The following is a 17,522-nucleotide window of genomic DNA, read 5'->3' as shown; positions in this document are numbered from 1 at the left end:
AATACACTCAGTTTTAAATAATGAACTGCCCACACTTGCTACCTTTCAACTGGTGCTCACTGATGCAGTATTTATAGGCAACTTTGTTTGCCTTGCACTATTTCATCAGTCCTCTTCCTTCCTGATTTCTTTTTAAGAAATCATACTCTCTTATGGACTTTCCCAAAACTTTAGACTAAATAGTTCCCTTTTTTGGCTGTTATTAGTTATTTCTCTTGGTTTTCCCAGTAACACGCATCTCTATTCCAGTAAACACTCCTTCAAAATAAAAAAAAATATATCCTTCAACCCCACAATACTTATCCTATGAATATCTCCTACAGCAATACTGTCACAAATTTATGTCAAATTTATATGTCCTATAGCACTATGTGCCCTTTAAAAAAAAAAAAATGGAAACGACTAAATGTCTACTTTTGAGGGATTGATTTAATCAAGTATGCTACATTTACTCTGTGAAATACTATGCAGTTATTAAAAAGGAGATAAAATTTTAATACACTGCAATGAAAGCATATAGACGGGGGAAAAAAAACGTGGTGCATTGCAAAGCATTGAAGAATAACATAAGGTATATATGAATATGCATATATGTATGCTTATAAAAATGTCAAGAAGCATACACTCCAAACTTTTCACGGTGGAGATATTAGGGGAAACACACTGACTGAAACCACCCACTCCAGCCAGGCACCATAGTAAGTACTTCCACGCCTTATTTTATGACAGAAGATCCTGCTGAGGAACATAGAACTGATAAGCCACCAACTGGAAGCGTTAAGGAAAGGGCAAAAGGAGATGCCACGTGTCCTCTAACCACCCAGAATCCTTCTCACTGGCATCCATCTTGGCTGAGCAATACATGCGCCAACAGGAAGGACCCTAAGTCAGAATGATTCGACAGAGAAAACCATCAGCCATGTGACTGAACAGTCTTCCCAGTTTCCCTTATCTACTGCTCTCCACCGGGGTGCCTCCTCCCAATAAAGCCTCTGCTTTATCAGCATGTGTGTCTCCTCAGGCAATTCATTTCCAAGTGTTAGATAAGAGCCCCCATTTGAACCCTGGAAGGGGTCCCCCTTTCTGCAACAGAGAATAGGATTAACAGGGACCATTCTATTTCTGCCCACTGATTTTATACCAAATTTGTATTACCATTGAATTGTTAAAATATTACCTTTTAAACTACACAACCTTAACACATATTCATCAAGTCAAGCCTAAACCTCCTCAGAGAAAACTATTCTCTCTCTTATATTCCTATTTTATTTTCTTCAGTATACAATCTCTGATCTTTTTGTTTGTTAAAGATTTTTGCCTTTCTCCCATCGAAGGTAACAGGGCAGGGATCACATCTGTCTTGAATTGTGTCTCACATATAGAAGGCTCTCAATAATTATTTGCCTCCAGAAAGACGAGAGATGTGGTAATTTTCTACAGAATCAAGGCAGTTCCTGTTCCTGTTATAGTTAAGCTGTCTGTGGCTCTTTACACTTGAGAGTTACAGAGGAGATTGGTAACTGTTTATTGAATGAATGAAACAATGAATGAAGAGAAGCACCCCCTAATATATAAGGACCACGAATATGTAACATATAAGCTTACAAAAGGGAATGAAGATGGGGGGCATAAACATTCTCAGAGTTCAGGGATTCGGTTGACTAACTGGAGAAGCTAAAACCCCAGAAACACGCGCGAAACAGCAACCAGGGGGCAGGCTAAAGCCCTTAGCCAGGGTAAATGATCTACTGAACGTGCGAGAGATGGAGTAGGAGCCAGGTGTCCAAAGGAAAAAGCCAGGCTCATGGAGCTATAAGGGTTCTGCAGGAAAGTGTGCTCAAAGGAACACGACTACGGGACGACTAACGAGAGGTCCTAACAGCTGTGCAAAATATAGAACGCTACCTTTCCACCCAAGAACTCAATTTGCGCGACCAAGCAAGCCGTTGGCTCGAAACGCTGGCGTCATCTTGCAGCGCCCAAATGAGAGGTAAGAGAAAGGCAAAGACTGGAAGGGTTTGGGGAAAGACTGGAGGTCACTTGATACTTTGGGCCTCCTTTCTCTTCCAGCAGAAGAAACTATAGAGTTGAGGTTAACAAGGCAGGAGAGCAATGTATCTATAATAAACAAGAGTTTAGAGGAATCTGATATACATTGTGTCTACGCCTCTGTTTCGCTTTTACCTTTTCAGTTCAGTTGCTCAGTCGTGTCCGACTCTTTGCGACCCCATGAATCGCAGCACGCCAGGCCTCCCTGTCCATCACCAACTCCCGGAGTTTACTCCAACTCATTTACCTTTTACACGTGTCCTAATGTGGGTCTGGAAGATCCCCTGGAGAAGAAAATGGCAACCCACTCCAGTATTCTTGCCTGGAAAATCCCATGGACTGAGGAGCCTGGTAGGCTACTGTCCATGGGGTCGCAAAGAGTCGGACACAACTGAGCGACTTCACTTTCACTTTTCACTTTTCAAAGTGACGTTGCCCAAGTCAAAGATGGCCGCGCAGGCTCAGGGTCTTACCATAGAAACCTACCATAGAGACTGAGTCCTAGAATGCCCCCGCGTGGCGGCCTGTGGGCCGGGACAGACTACCTACCCACCGGCTTCCGTTGAGGAAGCTCTCGGTGGAGCCGGCGGTAGAGAGTCCTTGCGCGTGCGCGAAGATGGTGGAGGAAGAGGGCATCCGCGTGGTTCGTTGTGGCGGCAGCGAGTTGAACTTCAGGAGAGCGGTGTTCTCTGCGGATTCTAAGTATGAGGCCATGGGTAATTGCCGGCCCCGCTGAGGGGCGTGAGTCCACGGGCGGCGAGAACTGCCGGGCGCGTCCGGACGGGCCAGCCGGCGCTTCTGGCTCGGGGAAGCGGCGCGCGCGGGAGGGAGCCGGGGTCCGGGTGCTGCGAGAGGAGTCGGAAACCCCTTAATCCAGAGGCACCGCAGGCTGCGGCGCGCTCGCTTCCCGGCTCCCCGGACCTGCCGATAGGTTGAGGGGGCCCCCGGGCTGACCCTTGTGTTAGAATCGGCTCAGCATTGGAGAGGCTGGAAAATGGTTCAGGCACAGATCCGCTACTCTTGGAAAACCAGGAGTAAACAGCCTTCTTTCGGACCGAATCGTGACTTAGGTTACTGAACGATTGCAGGTTCCGATTTCTTTGCAGTTCCCTAACACCTAAAAGATACGTTTTGATAGCCTTTTTGGAGCTCTCCGTAAAAACTGATATTAAATTCTGTGTGAGATAAATATATGCGTAAGTCCTGATGCCCCTGCTCAGGAGTTCAGTGTAGCTGGAAGCGTAACTAAGCCCGGTTCATCTATTGTGTGCTTTTCGCGAGGTTCTTAATCTTTGCTTCAGTTGCCTCATCTATAAACGGGAATAATATTTAGTAGTTCATTTCATAGGGTTGTTACAAGAGGAATTAAATGCCTTAATACATAGTGTTTAGTCCTTCAGTCGTGTCCGACTCTTTGCGGCCCCATGGACGGCAGCACACCAAGGCTTCCCTGTCTTTCACTGTCTCCCGGAATTTGCTCAAACTCTTGTCGTTTGAGTCAATGATACATACCATCCAGCCATCTCATCCACTGTCACCCCGCCTCCTCCTGCCCTCAATCTTGCCCAGCATTAGGGTCTTTTCCAATGGCTCTTCACAGTTCAGTTCAGTCGCTCAGTCGTGTCCGACTCTTTGCGACCCATGAATTGCAGCACGCAGGCCTCCCTGTCCATCACCGACTCCCGGAGTTCACTCAGACGTCCATCGAGTCAGTGATGCCATCCAGCCATCTCATCCTCTGTCACGCCCTTCTCCTGTCCTCCCAGCATCAGGGTCTTTTCCAGTGAGTCAACTCTTCGCATGAGGTGGCCAAAGTACTGGAGTTTCAGCTTCAACCTCAGTCCTTCCAATGAACACCCAGGACTGATCTCCTTTAGAATGGACTGGTTGGATCTCCTTGCAGTCCAAGGGACTCTCAAGAGTCTTCTCCAACACCACATTTCAAAAGCATCAATTCTTCGGCGCTCAGCCTTTTTCACAGTCCAACTCTCACATCCATACATGACTACTGGAAAAACCATGAGGTGGCCAAAGTGTATAGAGAGCATGTCAAACAATGCTTGTCGTTGAATGGCTCAATATATGTCAGCTCTTACATCATTGCTATATTGTGAACATCATCTAGAAATGACACAATATAAAAAGGTTTCCAAGTCACTCAGGGATAGACACTTACCAAACTCCCTTTCTGTCTTGGAAAAGCAGAGGTAGTATCTTACGAAAGTTTGTATTGCCGCAATATCTTATGGGTGTATGGCAATAGTTATTGAATGCATGCATGACTTAAAGAAACTTCTGTAAATTGCTTTAGAGGCAAAAAAAAAGATCTTTTGGTCTTTACAATACAGAGGGCTTTGTTGATACTCGTGAGTCAGGAGGAAACTGAGGCTTCACGAGATTGCCAGAGTTCTGCCACTTTGGACTTTTATCCAGTTTCTTCCTCCAGTGTACTATTTCTACAAGTTATTCATTATATTGGGATCTAATGTTTTTCACTTCCTTAGTCTTGCAGTTAATTTTTAAGTGTTTACCAACTATGTGTTTGTAACAAACTGAGATTTTGAAAACTAAGATAATTCCAGGATTGATCCTACCTTTAAGAATTTCAAACCTAATGAGGAAAAGAAGATAACCAGTAACAGATGTTTCATACAGTGGCACTTTGGAAGCCCATAAGAAACAGTGTTTCAGACCGAAAGGATGGAGAAGGTTGATGAGGAAGTGATATTTAGGCTCGACAGGGATGGAACAAACTCTGGGAGATGGTGAACCACAGGGAAGCCGCAGGCAAAGGAGTCACAAAGAGTTGGACACGACTTGAGCAACTGAACTACAATAAATGGATGGTATTTTGACTAGAGGATATAGATGGAAGGCATTCGGGATAGGGGGCACAGTATAAGCATGAGAACTATGGTACAGTTAGCTAGTAGCAATGGTGTGTGGAGAGAGCTGGGGATGTGAGTTTCGAAAGGAAACAGAATCATTCTTGGTTGTTGTTTGGTCCAAAGAGAGTGTATTTTTTTAGTTCTCTAGATAAGGTATACTCAGGCAGGGGGTGGTAACATAAGATTGTGTTTCAGAATATGAATCTGAAAACTGTATCACTTCAGTTCAGTTGCTCAGTCCTGTCCAACTCTTTGCGACTCCATGAACCACAGCACGCCAGGCCTCCCTGTCCATCATCAACTCCCGGAGCCCACCCAAACCCATGTCCATTGAGTTGGTGATGCCATCCAACCATCTCATCCTCTGTCGTCCCCTTCTCATCCTGCCCTCAATCTTTCCCAGCATCAGGGTCTTTTCAAATGAGTCAGCTCTTCACCTCAGGTGGCCAAAGTATTGGAATTTCAGCATCAGTCCTTCCAGTGAACACCCAGGACTGATCTCCTTTAGGGTGGACTGGTTGGATCTCCTTGCAGTCCAGGGGACTCTCAAGAGTCTTCTCCAACACCACAGTTCAGAAGCATAAAGCTGTATAATACATGGTGGAGAGATGAGAGACGGTAGGAAAGCATACTCAAGGTACAATGCTGGCATAGAAGAGGAGGTCACACAGTGAGAAAGTTTCCCTTCAGCAGTAGGATCTTGCAAAACCAGTAGGAGTTTGCTCCTTCTGTGATATGTTGGGAGGCGGGGAGATTAAGCAAAGCAGACAACTTAAATTGGAATAGGCGGAGGGTTATCATGGCTGTGGGGTCAGTGTATCTGCAGCATAGGGTGAAGGGAAGTGGTGGGAGAAGAGTCTAGAAGGTTATAGACCAGAGCTCCGAAGGCTAATGCAGGCATCCAAGCAAGAGATGACTTTGGCCAAAATTAAGATACTATTGAAGGTGAAGAGAGAAGACAGGGCTTTGGAGTGCTTTAGCAAATAGGATTAACAAGGAAAAGATGTTGGGTTCATACTGGGCCTCTTGAGTTTAAAGTACCTTGAGAATAAATGTGAATGTAGCAGGTGTTTAGGTAGAAATTCAAGATAGGAACTTGGTCAAGATTTAGAGATGCTTTTTTTCATGTATATATATATACGCTAATAATTAAAGCCAGTTTTTTATCAAATTAACAGGGTTATAATGAAATCACTGAAGACTTGAATATTATCTAAAAGCTACTACAAGGAGTTGGCTAACTTACACAAAGAGGAATAAGGAAATGTTGTATTTTGCTTCAAAGAGTTTATCAAAAAAGCTGAATTAGTAAATGAAATGACAGAATCGTGGAATTTTAGCAGCATCGTTTTTCTTTCCCAGCCCTTAAATCATACATTCTTCAGAACCTCATATAAATCCTGTTTCCTGCTTGAAAACATCATTAATTTCATCAACACTTTATCAACAAAGATGACTTGAGTCCTCTGCGACAGGCGCTGTGGCGGTGCTTTATGTGCATTCCTGTCTACATAGGTTAGGTACTGTTATCCTCATTTTACAGAAGTGTTTACTGAGTGTTAGCTGTGCAAAGCTTGCACTTGCACGCATTGTCTCAATGCACCTTTATGATAATCTTATAATAATCTTTATAATAACCCTGTGAGTAGAGATCAGTGAGGTTTAGAGAGATTAAGTAAGTTCTCCAACGTCATTCAGCCCATACATGGATGAAAGCTGACATTCGAACCCATCTGGGTTTGACTTCTTTAAAATGCATTCTTTTCTTCTGCACTGTATTTCCATTATTATTTGTAATAAGTAAATGCAATTGCTCCCCTCAAGGAGCTCATAGTCTGGTCGGGAAGGTCTCTCGTAACAGTGTGTGGAAAATGCTGGAGTAGAACTGAGCTCTGCACCCTGTGGAAGCACGTTTAAGACAGGCACTGATTTGGAACAGAATGAGGGAAGGTTCCGGTAGAAAGATGCCGGAGCTGAATGTCGAAGACATAGAAAATGTTCTCATTCTCCATGGATAGCAGACTGTGCAAAAGCATGGAGTGTTTCCTCTAGAGGGTTGTATTCAAATATTGGTAGTTAAACCCATTATTCTCTGCTGAGGAGGAAGGAGAGAGGAAATCACTTTCCTCTAGAGAAGAGTATCAAAATCAGCTAGGGTGAGTTTTCAGTACCCCCTCACCCACCGCCATCTCAAGGAAATACTGCCTGAAGGACCTGCTGATGCAGGGGGCGGCGGGGGGTTGGGCAGGTTGTTGGAAATTTGAACCGCTTGGCCTACTGTTCAAGTGAAAAAGTTCTAGACAGATTGGAGTCAGACTTAGGAATTTGGATCATATCCTGAAAGCAGTGAAAAAACCTTGAAGGATTTTAATTTAGTCTTTATTTAAGGGAGTAATATGGTCAGGTTTGTAAAAATTAGTCTGGTATGAATAATAAAAGTGAATTGAAGGGCCACACCTGGAGACTGAAGGGAGCCCTTACAAGAGTGGTCTGGGCTGAAGACTGTGAGAACCTGGGTACTCCTGGGCATGGTGAGGAGGAACCAGCCAGCAGGGGCGTCCATGGGCCTCAGTTGCTTCATTGCTTGTTCTTTGTTGATCTTATTAAACAGCTGAACACAACTGTGTCCTCTGGTCACAGCACTTGGAAGAGGCATCTTGATTTCAGAGATGTATGTGTGAAAACTCAAGTGTCTTAGAAATGATAAAATAGGGTAGTAGCAGCCCTAGCCAGCGTAGATGTACCCTTTGATTATTTGGTGGTAATTCTTTCACTGGTTCAGTTTATCTAAATAGTTTATAAAACCTTTGAAGATTGGGCAAGTTCTGTTTGACAAATGTGTGCATATATTGCAATCAAGTATAAGTCAGGCCTCTGCCCTACAGGAGCTTATGGGTACATAAGGGAGATGGATATTTAGATAAATGAGGAATTTCAACACAATTCAAAAATAGATCAAATGATTTGGGATCACAGAGTAGAGAGAGGTCCAGTCTAAGGATTCTGTGGTTTTTACCTTCTTTGGTATATGAGGAAGCACCATGTTAGACAGGTACAGTGTCACATCTAATAGGCACAGAACAAGCATCTTTTATTTGATAGATCCTAGAATATTTGCAGTTCTGAGCTTTGTCTTATGGTTATGCCTACTATGAAAAAAGTCAAATATTACCCCAGATTAACCACAATTAATAATTTAGTAGCCTCTGCTATATGGAAGAAAGCTACAAATCTAGAAGAACAAAGGCAAAATCACTTTGGCAGTAAGAAAAAGAACTGCCATGAAGTCTTTACACTTTGCTGTATGAGAGACCTCACTGAGTAGAGAATCTCTGACTTTGTACTTGTAAACTGGTGTCCGCAATGAATGATGGAGTGTTGGAGGACAGGGAAAGATTGCTGTTGGCCACCCCACCACAGAATAGTACCTGATAGTGCATAACACAGCCTCTGCATCCATTAGTGAGCCGGCAACTTGGTTAGGTCAGCCATTTTTGCAGGATGATTCCATATAGCCTCTGCCCCTGGCACAGGTCAGAGATGTGATTTTGGCATCATTGATCTACTTTTGAGAGTTAATGAACTAAATGGTCTGAGATGTCCCCATAGGTGTGAGCAACACAATTTGAGTACTCCGTTCTTGAATTTTTTGTTTGAATGAAATCTCCATTGCATGTTTTAATTTTTCATGGACAATAGACAGATTATACTGTATGGGGAACTGACTCTTGTTTTTCTCTCTTATTTCCAGGTATATCTTCTGTGTCTCTGGAGACTTTATTAAAGTTTACAGCACAGCTACAGAAGAATGTGTGCACATATTGCAAGGGCACAGGAATCTGGTGACCGGAATCCAGCTCAATCCCAGCAACCACCTACAGGTGTTAAACGAGTCGCAATTCAATACTTTAATATTGGCGTTACTGTTGCCAGAATAATTTCAATAGAATTTGGCTGAGAAGCTTTCTAGGTGACGATCAAGGAAATATCTATTTTGATTTTCTGACTCAGGATATTTTTCACTTATTTTTAATTATTAAAATAGGGTCACAGCCTAGAACTACATTATTTATGAGATGAGTTCCATGTCCTACTCCACCATCTTTCTTGTGAATTGTTTTCACAATAATAGCACATACGCAAGTTCAGTATAACCTTAGTAAAACTCAGTCCACTGAAACAGAAATAAAAACATGTTACTAAGGCATTCTCGTGTTACCAAAGTTTGGCCCACAGACTGTTGGTTACAATGAGATAAGTGTAGAAATTGACTGTTACACCCTACATTCCTTTGATACCCGTGCAAGATAAAAGTAGTTCTACTGGTAAAGAACCGGGCTCTGGGATAATAGTCACAAGCTCTCAAGAGTTTTTTATTACTCGGTACCTTATCATCTCCCTCTTGAAAGTAGAAGCTTGACTTTTTTCCTTCTTTTAATTAAAATTTGATAGGTCTCATTTCCGCAAAGAGCTGTGATAAGATTTTTTATTTTGCAAAAAGAGTATAAATGATTCCACGTCTTTAAAGCTAATAATAGATTAATGAATAGGCAATGCCTTCTGTATTAGCATTTAAGTTACTTGATAATCTTATTGTAGTTCTTTTTCTTAATCAGTTTTGTACTGTTCTTACCCTTTTAGCTGTATTCTTGTTCCGCTGATGGCACGATTAAACTATGGGACTATATAGATGGCATTTTGATAAAGGTACGTGGATTGAGTTTCCATTTTCATTATGGGAAGAGGAATGGCAACATAAGACAGATGTATTTTGTTACTTCTCTGAGGTCTCATCTTTTAATGAGCAGTGAAAGAACATATTTACAAGAGATATTATCGGTGATACACAAAATTACCAAGAACCAATAAGGAAAAACTAGTGACCCCACAGGAAAAAAAAGTTGGTATAGAGTAGGAATATGTAATACACTAAAAAGAAATAGCCAATAAACATGAAAAGGTTCTTAACCTTGTTAATAGTTAAATGTAAATTAAGAGATAACACAGCATTTTTCCCTGTCCGTTTAGACAAATTACAAATTGAAAATGTATAGTGATAAAATATAGAGAAATAGACATTTTTGTATATAGTCAGTATATGACTGAAAACGAATACGTTTGCTCCAGCAATCTCACCTTTAGGAATCTCTTGTTGAAATAATGGCAGGTACATACGGTTCTTAAAACATTAAACATTGTTCATGGTAGAAAAAAGTTGAATTTAATCTTGAGTTAAAATTGGGTATTCATTCAATAGAATACTGTGCACCCATTGAAAAGAACCAGGTAGATCTAGAGATATTCACTTAAAAGGTTATTCAGTAAATACATACTGAATGTCTACCTAGGTCAAGTTTTCTTCTGATGTTGGCAGAATAGCAGTGAGCAAAATGGATTAAAAAATCCCTCCTGTTATGAAACTTTTGCAGGGGGTGGACAGAACAAATAATATGGTGCTCTTTATCTTTCAGACCTTCAGAGTTGGATGTGAACTTCATGCCCTCTTTACTCTTTCCTGCGCTGAGGATTCTGTCTTTGTTATGATAAATAAAGGAAAACCAGGTATAGTAAATTAATTTATTTTTATTTATATATCTTTGAGTGGCTTTTTTTTTTTTTAACAGTGTCTCAAATTTAACATTTTCGTTTTAATCTGAAGTCAACAGTTTTGGAGCTGGTGTTTAAACTGGTTTCATCATTATTGCAGTCATATGGGGGAGGGTTTGTATTACTTTCTGAAGTATTGATGATGGAATGATTATTTAAAATATGGTTGTGATAATGGACAACCTTACTCTAATTTTAAAGCTGTTTTGAGCTACAGTGTGTCTTGCTACTGAACAAATGTCAGTTTTAAGCATCACTATCATTTTACCCATCCTCAAACACCACCCATTTGTTGACCTTGAATCTGGAAGAAATGGTATAGAAAACAAATTATTAGCAGCTAAGAGAGTGGCTAAATTATTTTTATATATTTTTTTATCATTGGAACATTATTCACTCAAATTGCCATGTTTCAGAGTATTCTAGGAAATCTAGAATATCTTCAGTGGTTACAAGTAATTATCCTTTAGCAGTAAGTTTAATACCCCAGCATTAATATGAAGAATATATCCAAAGCATTTTTCTAATCTCAGACTTTAAGAATCCCAGTGCAACCTGTGTTTATCCTCCTAAAAATAGAGTTGCATTCAGAATACAAAGTACAGAGCAGCTTTAAATTTGTAACTGGGTGGTCAGCTAGATTGGCTCACAACCCATTAACTAAGTAATCCTTTCCATGGTGGGGGTGGTTTGGAAATTTTGGGGAGATTTTTGGTTTGTTTTTGGGGGGGTGTTGGTAGTTAGATTTGGGGGATTTGGGAGGGGGGTCGTTTCTTTTGTTGAAACAGTTTGCAGATTGCTAATGTCATGAACTTTAAGTAACTTGAGAATAGTCACAACTGTGAAAGTGAAATCGTTTTCAGCTAGAAGTCATTTGGTAACAACCGTGTTAAGGAGTAATGTTTTTATCTATCAGAAATGTGACATGAAAGAATAAAAAGCTATGAGTTTTCTTATGTGACCCATCAGTTCAGTTCAGTCGCTCAGTCGTGTCCGACTCTTTGCGACCCCATGAATCGCAGCACGCCAGGCCTCCCTGTCCATCGCCAACTCCCGGAGTTCACTCAGACTCACGTCCATCGAGTCCGTGATGCCATCCAGCCATCTCATCCTCGGTCGTCCCCTTCTCCTCCTGCCCCCAATCCCTCCCAGCATCAGAGTCTTTTCCATTGAGTCAAATCTTTGCATGAGGTGGCCAAAGTACTGGAGTTTCAGCTTCAACATCGTTCCTTCCAATGAACACCCAGGACTGATTTCCTTTAGGATGGACTGGTTGGATCTCCTTGCAGTCCAAGGGACTCCCAAGAGTCTTTTCCAACACCACAGTTCAAAAGCATCAATTCTCCTATGCTCAGCTTTCTTTATAGTCCAACTCTCACATCCATACATGACTACTGGAAAAACCATAGCCTTGACTAGATGGACCTTTGTTGACAAAGTAATGTCTCTGCTTTTCAATATGCTATCTAGGTTGATCATAACTTTCCTTCCAAGGAATAAGTGTCTTTTAATTTCATAGCTGCAATCACCATCTGCAGTGATTTTGGAGCCCCCAAAAATAAAGTCTGACACTGTTTCCCCTGTTTCCCCATCTATTTCCCATGAAGTGATGGGACTGGATGCCATGATCTTTGTTTTCTGAATGCTGAACTTTAAGCCAACTTTTTCACTCTCCTCTTTCACTTTCATCAAGAGGCTTTTTAGTTCCTCTTTCTACCATAAGGGTGATGTCATCTGCATATCTGAGGTTATTGATATTTCTCCTGGCAATCTTGATTTCAGCTTATGCTTCTTCCAGCCCAGCGTTTCTCATGATGTACTCTGCATATAAGTTAAATAAGCAGGGTGACAATATTCAGCCTTGACATACTCCTTTTCCTATTTGGAACCAACCTCTTGTTCCATGTCCAGTTCTAACTATTGCTTCCTGACCTGCATATAGAGTTCTCAAGAGCATAAACTGTCTTTAAGGGACATTTCAAAAAATGTCCTGGAAATGGCAGTATATTTCTTAAAATGATTGTTGCCTTATATGGTGACTGTTTAAAATAGCACTTTTCGGTATTTAGGTTCTGCCTGTACATAAATGTGTGAATTCTTAATGTCTGTTGTTGTTGTTTAGTCACTCAGTCGTGTCCCACACTTGTGACCCCATGGACTGCAGCCCACCAGGTTCCTCCGTCCATGGGATTCTCCAGGCAAGAATACTGGAGTGGGGTGCCATTTCCTTCTGCATCTTAATGTCTCTCTTAATTCTTAATCTGTATGCGTATTAAAAAATTAATGTTTCTAAACCCCGACTCACTGGGTCTGAGATTTGGTCTAGGAATGAGCATTTTTGGTATCTTCCTAGGTGGCTTTGCTCATCACTGTAGTTTGGTAGCCACTCCCCATACTCACCGCATGATTCCTCAGTTGAAGTGGGCAGTGTTGGGGAAGACTTCACGTTAGAAAAGAAAATACATTTTTAGGACTTAGGTATCTACAGTTTGAGATACTGAAAAGGCTGTAAGAAAGACTGGAAAACAGAAAAAAATAGTAGATCAGTGCATTACAGAATTTTGTATTCATTGTAAAGTCTCGGGGGCTTCCCTGGTAGAGGATAAGGAAGAAATAGTGCAGTGAAATATAACTGTTTCCTGTTTAAGGAGAAGCTATTTTAACAGAATGCAAAGAGAAAAGCGTGCCGGTTTACAGAAAAGGTTTATCCTATGTATGTGTGGCAAGTCCATAGCATTTCTGAAAGTTCTCAGATGATTTGTTGCTTGTGGCTGCTCATTTCACCAGTATGTCATGTTCTGTCTCCATTTTAAAGCTCACCTCAGCACTTTGGAAAGCAAAATGCACCAGTAAAAGAAACTGTTTCCTGTTTCTACCTATATGATGCTTGTGTGTATACATAAATGAGTTGTGAGATTAGACTTCTGTTAAAACCTGTATATTCAAATGAAGAGTACAGCTTTTTCAGATAGCCTAGAATTATGATCTGGGCATCAAGTGAACTCCGGAGTTCTGATAAACGGTCTTATATGAACAAACACACATGTTTTTCTCTGGAGAAGCTTTCTATTAATATAGCTGCCTTTGGCTAGATGTCTTTCAGCTGGCTTCAGTGAAACTACCAAAATCATCAAGTCAGGAAATAGAAGCTAAGGAGCTCTCCTTCGTTTTGGATTACGTAAACCAGTCACCCAAGTGCATTGCCTTTGGAAATGAGGTAAAATTTGCTTTGTTGGTTTTCTTTTGTGCACATAAAATCTCTCTCCTGCAATCTTTCCTCTGAGTACTTTATGTTACAGTCAGTTAATATTGCCTTGAGTTACAGTGCCTTTGTTAGCAGCTAAAAAACTGTCTTGCAGCTTTAGCATACATCTGCAGTATAGATTTTTTAGGGCCGTTCTTATTTTGTATATTGTCTTACTGCCCTTATAAACTCTGTAATTGTTCAGAAAAATCAATGGTTTGACATATTTTCTGTACTTCTTAGCCTATACCACGTAAAACCACTTAAATTCTTTGATTATAGATACATGTCTTTTGAAAATATGACCTCCATGTCTATAAATAATATGCCTTTACAGAAAAGTAAAGAAATGAAATCTCACAAGCGATAATATTTGAGGAATCTTTTTCTAGACTTTTGCTTAAATATGTATAAAATAACTTCCCAAACTGAATAATTATCTGAGGGCTTTTATCTTTTTTTTCTTCATTTAGCACTGCAGCAGTGTATACTTAAATTTTTATCTGAAACAGTAACTGTATGATGTTCATACAATAATTTATTCAGCTATCAAATCAAGTACCATAGAAAGCCCCTAGATATCATTGTGACGGCGTGTTTCTTTAGTCTTAAGTTTTGTAACATTATTTTGGCTTTGTTCTAAAAAGGGTTAATTTCTTAGAGAAAACATAAACGTCATTACTCTTCAGCATCATAGTCATCAGTTAAATACAAATTAAAAGCACAATGAGATACTACTTCACGTCCACTAGAACAGATAGTGACGGTACTAAAAGTGAAAGTGAAGTCTCTCAGTCGTGTCCGACTCTTTGCGACCCCATGGACGGTAACCTACCAGGCTCCACAGTCCATGGGATTCTCCAGGCAAGAATACTGGAGCGGGCTGCCATTTCCTTCTCCAGGGGATCTTCCCGACCCAGGGATCAAACCCGGGTCTCCTGCATTGCAGGCAGACGCTTTACTGTCTGAGCTGCTGCTGCTGCTGTGTGGTACTGAGTGGTGGCTAAATATGGGGTAAAGTTAAACATGTGCCTTTACTGTGACCCAGCAGTTCTGCTTATAGGTAGCAACATGAAAGCATGGCCACAAAATGACGTGTACGAGAAAGTGTGCGTCAGTAAGGGAGTAAATGATTTGTAATACATATGCATTCACTGGTTGCTGCTTCACAATAAAAAGGAACTAATGATACATATAAGAGCAAGGGTGAATCTCAGGTGATATGGAGCTACCATTGTAATGTATTAGATTGGTGCAAAAGTAATTGTGGTTTCAGACCATGAATTTTAAATCATTATAATTAGGCTGAAACACATCTTTGTTTTTTTCCCCTTTTTTAATTTTCTAAAATATAAATTTATTTTAATTGGAGGTTAATTACTTTACAATATTGTATTGGTTTTGCCATACATCAACATGAATCCACCACAGCTATACACATGAAACACATCTTTATTAGTCAAAACAGGGACCATTGCAATCAAGACATTTTTTCCAATGAGAAATAAGTTTGCTTATTTCTGTATCATAAAAATCCATGCTTCAGGATTCATCAGACTCTTAGAAAGCATTTTCTGCATCCTGGTTATAGAGCATTTTCCCTGCAAAAAGTTGTTGAGATGCCAGAAGAAGTGGTAGTTGGTTGGCAAGAGGTCAGGTGAAATATAATAGATGAGGCAAAACTTGATAGCCTAAATCATTCATTTTTTGAAGTGTTGTTTGTGTGATGTGCAGTCAGGCATTGTCTTGGGGAAGAATTGTGCGCTTTCTGTTGACCAGTGCTGACTGCAGTCGTTGCAGTTTTCACTGCATCTCATCAACTTGCTGAGCATACTCCTCAAATGTAATGGTTTCACCAGGATTCAGAAAGCTGTAGTGACTCAGACAAGCAGGAGACCATCAAACAGTGGCCACGATCTTTTTTTGATGCAAGTTTGGCTTTGGGAAGTGCTTTGGATCTTCTCAGTCTACCCATAGAGCTGGTCATTGCTGGTTGTCGTATACAATCCACTTTTCCTCATATGTCACAGATCGAGAAATGGTTCATTGTTATTGCATAGAATAAAAAGTATATATATATATATATATATATATATATATATTTTTTTTTTTTTTTTTCCCCCTTTTTGGTCAGCTCTTGAGACACCTACTCATTGACCTTTTTCACCTTTCCCAGTTTGCTTCAAATGCCAAACGACCACGGAATGGTTGACGTTGAGTTCTTTGGCAACGTCTCATGTAGTTGTAGGAGGATCAGCTTTGATGATGGCTGCCAGTTGGTCATTGTCAGCTTCCAACGGCCAGCTACTACCCTCCTCATCTTCCAGGCTCTCGTCTTCTTTGCAAAACTTCTTTAACAACCGCTGCGCTGTACATTCCGCAGTCGTTCCTGGGCCAGACGTGTAGTTGATGTTGTGAGTTGTCTCTGCTGCTTTATGATCCTTTTTGAACTCAAATAAGAGAATCACATAAATTTGCTTTTCGTCTAATACCATTTCTATAGTCTAAAAATAAGTATAAACAGCAAGCAATAAGTCATTAGCAAAAAACATAAAGTGAGAAATATGCATCAAAATGGTGTATAACATAACCACATTTATTTAAGAATGTATTCCAATATCAAATGGCAAAGTTCAGCAATACAAAACCACAGTTACTTTTGCACCAACCTAATATTTACCATTCTGTTATAGAACAGGCTGAGAGGTAAGCTATGGTGATAGCTGGCAGGGCTAGAGGCATTGGGGATTGACTGGAATAAAGAACAAATGAGCACTCCTGAGGCAAAGAAAATGTCCTGAATCTTGATTGTGGTGATGGTTACGTGGTTATAGGCATGTTAGACATTGCACTTTTTTGTTGATAAATTATGCCATAATAGAAAAAAGCTTTAATCATTATACTTAAAGTTTGAGAGTCTAGTTTTAGGATATAGGATCTACATTCCTCTTTAATTTTCTGATTATTATAAAAATGGGAGTATCCTTTCCATACAATAATCATGCTGGTAAAGAATCCACCTGCAACACAGGAGACCCCAGTTTAATTCCTGGGTCGGGAAGTTCCCCTGGAAAAGGGATAGGCTACTCGCTCCAATATTCTTGGGCTTCTCTGGTGGCTTAGATGTTAAAGAATCTGCCTGCAGTGTGGGAGACCTGGGTTGGAAAGATCCCCTGGAAGAGAGCATGGCAACCCACTCCAATATTCCTGCCTGGAGAATCCCCGTGGACAGAGGAGCCTGGTGGGCTACAGTCCATGGGGGTCACAAAGATTCAACTAAGCAGCTGCACATCCTTTCCATTGTTAAACTGTAATATATTGTTTCATATTAATATACTCAATCAGCAAAACAATTTTGTTGCTTTGTTAACTATTGTGATGAGAATATTTCTTTTTAAAGGGTGTTAACTGTCTTTATGAATGTTATCTTCTCTTTGCAATACCAGGGGGAGTATGTTGCTGCAGTACGGGACTTCTACTTGTCTGTTTATTTTTTCAAAAAGAAAACAACAACAAGGTAAGAATTCCGTTTTGATAGCCTTATTTTATTTACTCAAGAGTTCATTGTAATTGTATTTATCTTAATTTTATTCATCCTGTGACCCAATGCTATTTCTCTACCATATTAAAATTATGAAACCACAAGATATAAAGGTAGAATTTTTAATCCACAGTGAGTCAAAATTATTACCCACAAAATCCTAGGGAGCTTGTCTCCCTAAAACCCCATCCAC

The 17,522-nt window shown here is 40.5% G+C and overlaps 1 protein-coding gene and 1 long non-coding RNA gene across 4 annotated transcripts in view; one reads left to right on the top strand and one right to left on the bottom strand.

The window, feature by feature from the left end:
* LOC132659193 (uncharacterized) overlaps positions 1 to 2,471 on the bottom strand; it is a 41,106-nt gene extending 38,635 nt beyond the window's left edge. For both annotated transcript variants that reach the window (XR_009599305.1, XR_009599304.1), the window contains exon 1: positions 2,185 to 2,471. This is a non-coding gene — a long non-coding RNA (uncharacterized LOC132659193). The remainder of the gene's footprint in view (positions 1 to 2,184) is intronic.
* Positions 2,472 to 2,640: 169 nt separating this feature from the next.
* The window catches only part of WDR75 (WD repeat domain 75), a 35,552-nt gene continuing 20,670 nt past the window's right edge, over positions 2,641 to 17,522 (top strand). For both annotated transcript variants that reach the window (XR_006058719.2, XM_004004512.5), the window contains exons 1-6: positions 2,641 to 2,751; positions 8,689 to 8,818; positions 9,579 to 9,644; positions 10,409 to 10,499; positions 13,637 to 13,761; positions 17,235 to 17,305. Coding sequence is in view for 1 of the 2 variants with exons in the window: in XM_004004512.5 (XP_004004561.1) it covers positions 2,666 to 2,751; positions 8,689 to 8,818; positions 9,579 to 9,644; positions 10,409 to 10,499; positions 13,637 to 13,761; positions 17,235 to 17,305 (569 nt within the window). In the remaining variant the exon portion in view is untranslated. The remainder of the gene's footprint in view (positions 2,752 to 8,688; positions 8,819 to 9,578; positions 9,645 to 10,408; positions 10,500 to 13,636; positions 13,762 to 17,234; positions 17,306 to 17,522) is intronic.

The sequence above is a fragment of the Ovis aries genome, chromosome 2, assembly GCF_016772045.2.
Source record: "Ovis aries strain OAR_USU_Benz2616 breed Rambouillet chromosome 2, ARS-UI_Ramb_v3.0, whole genome shotgun sequence".
In the NCBI taxonomy this organism is placed as follows: domain Eukaryota; kingdom Metazoa; phylum Chordata; class Mammalia; order Artiodactyla; family Bovidae; genus Ovis; species Ovis aries.
Note: the sequence above shows the minus strand (reverse complement) of the source record. Positions and strands in the feature narration are given on the sequence as shown.